The sequence below is a fragment of the Glycine max genome, chromosome 2 (assembly GCF_000004515.6).
Source record: "Glycine max cultivar Williams 82 chromosome 2, Glycine_max_v4.0, whole genome shotgun sequence".
Classification (NCBI taxonomy): domain Eukaryota; kingdom Viridiplantae; phylum Streptophyta; class Magnoliopsida; order Fabales; family Fabaceae; genus Glycine; species Glycine max.
In genome coordinates this window covers 12,432,786-12,435,790 of record NC_016089.4, presented here as the reverse complement: position 1 = coordinate 12,435,790, position 3,005 = coordinate 12,432,786, and the positions used below count along the sequence as shown (strand labels likewise).

At 34.0% G+C, this 3,005-nt stretch overlaps 1 protein-coding gene across 2 annotated transcripts; it reads left to right on the top strand.

Moving 5' to 3' along the window:
• The first annotated feature begins 984 nt into the window (after window positions 1–984).
• LOC102670075 (protein SOB FIVE-LIKE 4) lies at window positions 985–2,744 on the top strand. Of its 2 annotated transcripts, none has more exons than XM_006574924.4 (2): window positions 985–2,101; window positions 2,547–2,744. In XM_006574924.4, exon 1 carries the CDS (start codon window positions 1,612–1,614, stop codon window positions 2,083–2,085), a length of 474 nt encoding a protein of 157 aa, XP_006574987.1. In that variant the 5' UTR covers window positions 985–1,611; the 3' UTR covers window positions 2,086–2,101; window positions 2,547–2,744. The 2 variants fall into 2 exon arrangements, with proteins under 2 accessions (XP_006574987.1, XP_006574986.1); XM_006574923.4 differs by having other exon boundaries at window positions 986–2,096.
• The last annotated feature ends 261 nt before the right edge of the window (window positions 2,745–3,005 follow it).

Sequence of the window (3,005 nt, the reverse complement as noted above, 5' to 3'; positions counted from 1 at the left end):
AATCCTTATAACTCCTACAACTTAATCAAATGTTTAATTAAACTAATATTTTATTGAAATTAATCGTATCAATAACATTTACTGTAAGCTTGTTTGACATTTTTGTGCTCGAGACACTGCATATAGTCTGAAATATTTTCTGCAGTTAAGATTAAAACAGGCGTATAGTATTAAACATGGGGAACAGAAGCCTCTCTCTCTCCTACTCTCTCACTCTCTCACTCACCCTCCCTTCTCTCAATGTCTGTCTGCACTTTTGCAGTTGAGACTAGAGAGAATGTAAACACTCTAAATATGTTTGTTCTCAATGCAATTGCCTGATAAATTAATTAATTTCTAAAATTTAACTTTTTACTAATAAAAATTCTTCTCAATTTTGTATTAAAACTCTTTCAGATTCAAATTATGGAAATTTAGTAAGTACAATCTACAAATTATAATTTCCTTCTTTCAAATCTCCAAAATTTGAGAAGAGACAAAAAAAGAAAAAAGGAAAAGACTTCAACCCTCTAATTTCCTCTCTTGATGCTTTCATGCCTCTTCAAAATTCAAACACTAAATATTAGCCCTGACAAGAAAATTACAAGAGTGGTTACTGGTTATTACAAACTGCCTCTAATGGAAGGAAAACAACAAAGGAAAAAATAAAGCCAGTCCCATTTCTAGAAGACAAAGGCAGTAAAAACAATTTTAAAAAAAAAATAAGAGGAAAAGGAGGGCATAATTTAGAAACAGCAACATAAATGCCTTTCTCATTACAGCCACCTAAAGCAAAAGGCCAAAACCCAGTTGGCTTTCTCTGTTACCTTGTCAGGGCAAGCTGTCCCTTGTTGATGACATGACTGAATTTGAAGGTGTGGAAAGTGACATGTTATGTGTTTAAATTAACAAATTATGTGGGCACTCCTCAACTATTCTCAACCTTAATAAGAGGAAAGAAGTTGTGATATATGTGCAGACACTATTAAGTAACACACATTCCTCATATAGTATTAAGTTGGACCCTTTTTTATTTAATTTTTTTATGTGATCGCTTTTTTTTATCACTTGTAAATAATAACTCCTTTTGATGGTATATATGATAGAGATTTTAAAGTTGAAAAATGCAAGGAATGTACAAACAATAGAAGTATGTTTGTTCATGTATCATTTTCCTAATAAAAGCTACCCTCTATTCTATTGATGGAAGATTGTACAGATATAAGTAAAGGTTGACTACATTCAGCCAAGGTTAATTGAACACACCAACAAAGATACCCTAAATTTTCTCTGTTTTAGATTGAGTGCAATCTTTCTAGTTCTACTTTTATTGTATTCCTACCAAAAAACCTTGTCTTCTAGTGATTGGATCAATGGAGTCATGGAGATAGAATAGCCAGGTAACCATAAGGTACACTGGCAATTCAATAATGAGGGTTGAACCTGCACTGTTGAGATAGGCCTTTTGTCCTATCTGTAAAACTGAATGTTAGCATTGGAAGAAGGGTGAGAAGTTATAAAAATATTAGTGGAATTTCAGCTGAGAATAGAAAGCAAAACACAAGTTCCAAATTTGTTGCTGCTTCCTTTGTTCTTTCTAAGCTTTTCCTTGTTGTGCCAAAAAGCCTCACAATGGATCCTTCACAAGATTTAGCATCAGAAGTGGAATTCAATGGCACTGAGTCTGGATGGACCACATATATTGGATCTCCTATCTACAATGAACAGTCCAATGGTGATGATGAGCACAGTGTAGATTTTGAAGACTATGGCAACAATTACAAGAATTCTCATAGAAGCATTTATGATGATGACAACAAAAGAGAGAACAATGATGACTTCAACAGAGATACAGATGAAGAGAGTGATGATTCCATGGCTTCTGATGCTGCTTCTGGTCCAAGTCACCTTCACCTTGTGCGCATAAACAGTGAGGGAAGTCATGGAGGCTTGGATTTCACTGAGCATACGGAAAATGATAATGACAAGATTCGCTTGACCAAGAGAACCACCAAACAGGTAAGAAAGACAAGATATGAAGGAATTGTTGGTGAGAAAGAAGAAGCCTCACTGCTTGTGGCAGATAGTGCTGCTAGTCATGCTTAAGGAGGAGCCAGGTAAGGTATTTTTTCTGTTCATAGAGGGTCAAATTAGCAAAGTTCATATAATATAAAAACACTAGAGATAACTAAAAAATAAAGTGATACATCTGTTAAGAGTTTCGAAGTTTAATTTAAAATAAAAGGGGTAGGGTGGCGTATCCTTATGCTAGGGAATATTGTTTCATTGACCAAAGTATGAATATGTGCTATTATCACTGCAATAAGTGAGAAGTTTAGCAACTCTTTTCCTTTGTAAGGATTGTTACCACACTCACAACTCAGCAATCAGTTTTGCCACCTGAACTGGAAATCAAAGAGTTGCTTATACTCTCTACTATTTTCATTTCCAATGGCAAAAAAATTCCAATTTTTGGCATCATTTTATATAGTCTTTTATAAATTATATGCTTCTGTTTAATTGACACAAACTTTCTTAAAGATGATTTTTTGGTTTTTTTGGGATAGGTACATAATAGCTGAATTTTTCAACTTGGAAATATGGAGAAGGGAGTGTACTCAAACCAAAGTTTTCTTCTACCACCAAAGGAGACTCACCGACCAATCATGCAATGTGAACTAGTGTACAAGCCAGTGAAGCTTGGAGAAGAAAATTGTAAGGCTTATGTGAAATAAAAATAGAAAATATGGTAAAAATTTGCCAGATCCAAAATAGTAGTTACTAGAATCATATTTAAGTATCGAACATAATAAGAAGAGGCAATCAAATGTTTATTTTAAAACTGTACTGTAATGTAATTGCCTGGCAGGTCATTCAAGATAGACGGCAAAAACACAATGTAGTTGGAAGTAGAATGGTTGTTAAATCAATGTACATTTAATGTTTTTATGGGTGCAGACTGGTCTTCTCTTCCTTCTTTACTACAATCGGATAATGATAAAAGTGTTGGAACTTTATGTGCAGAA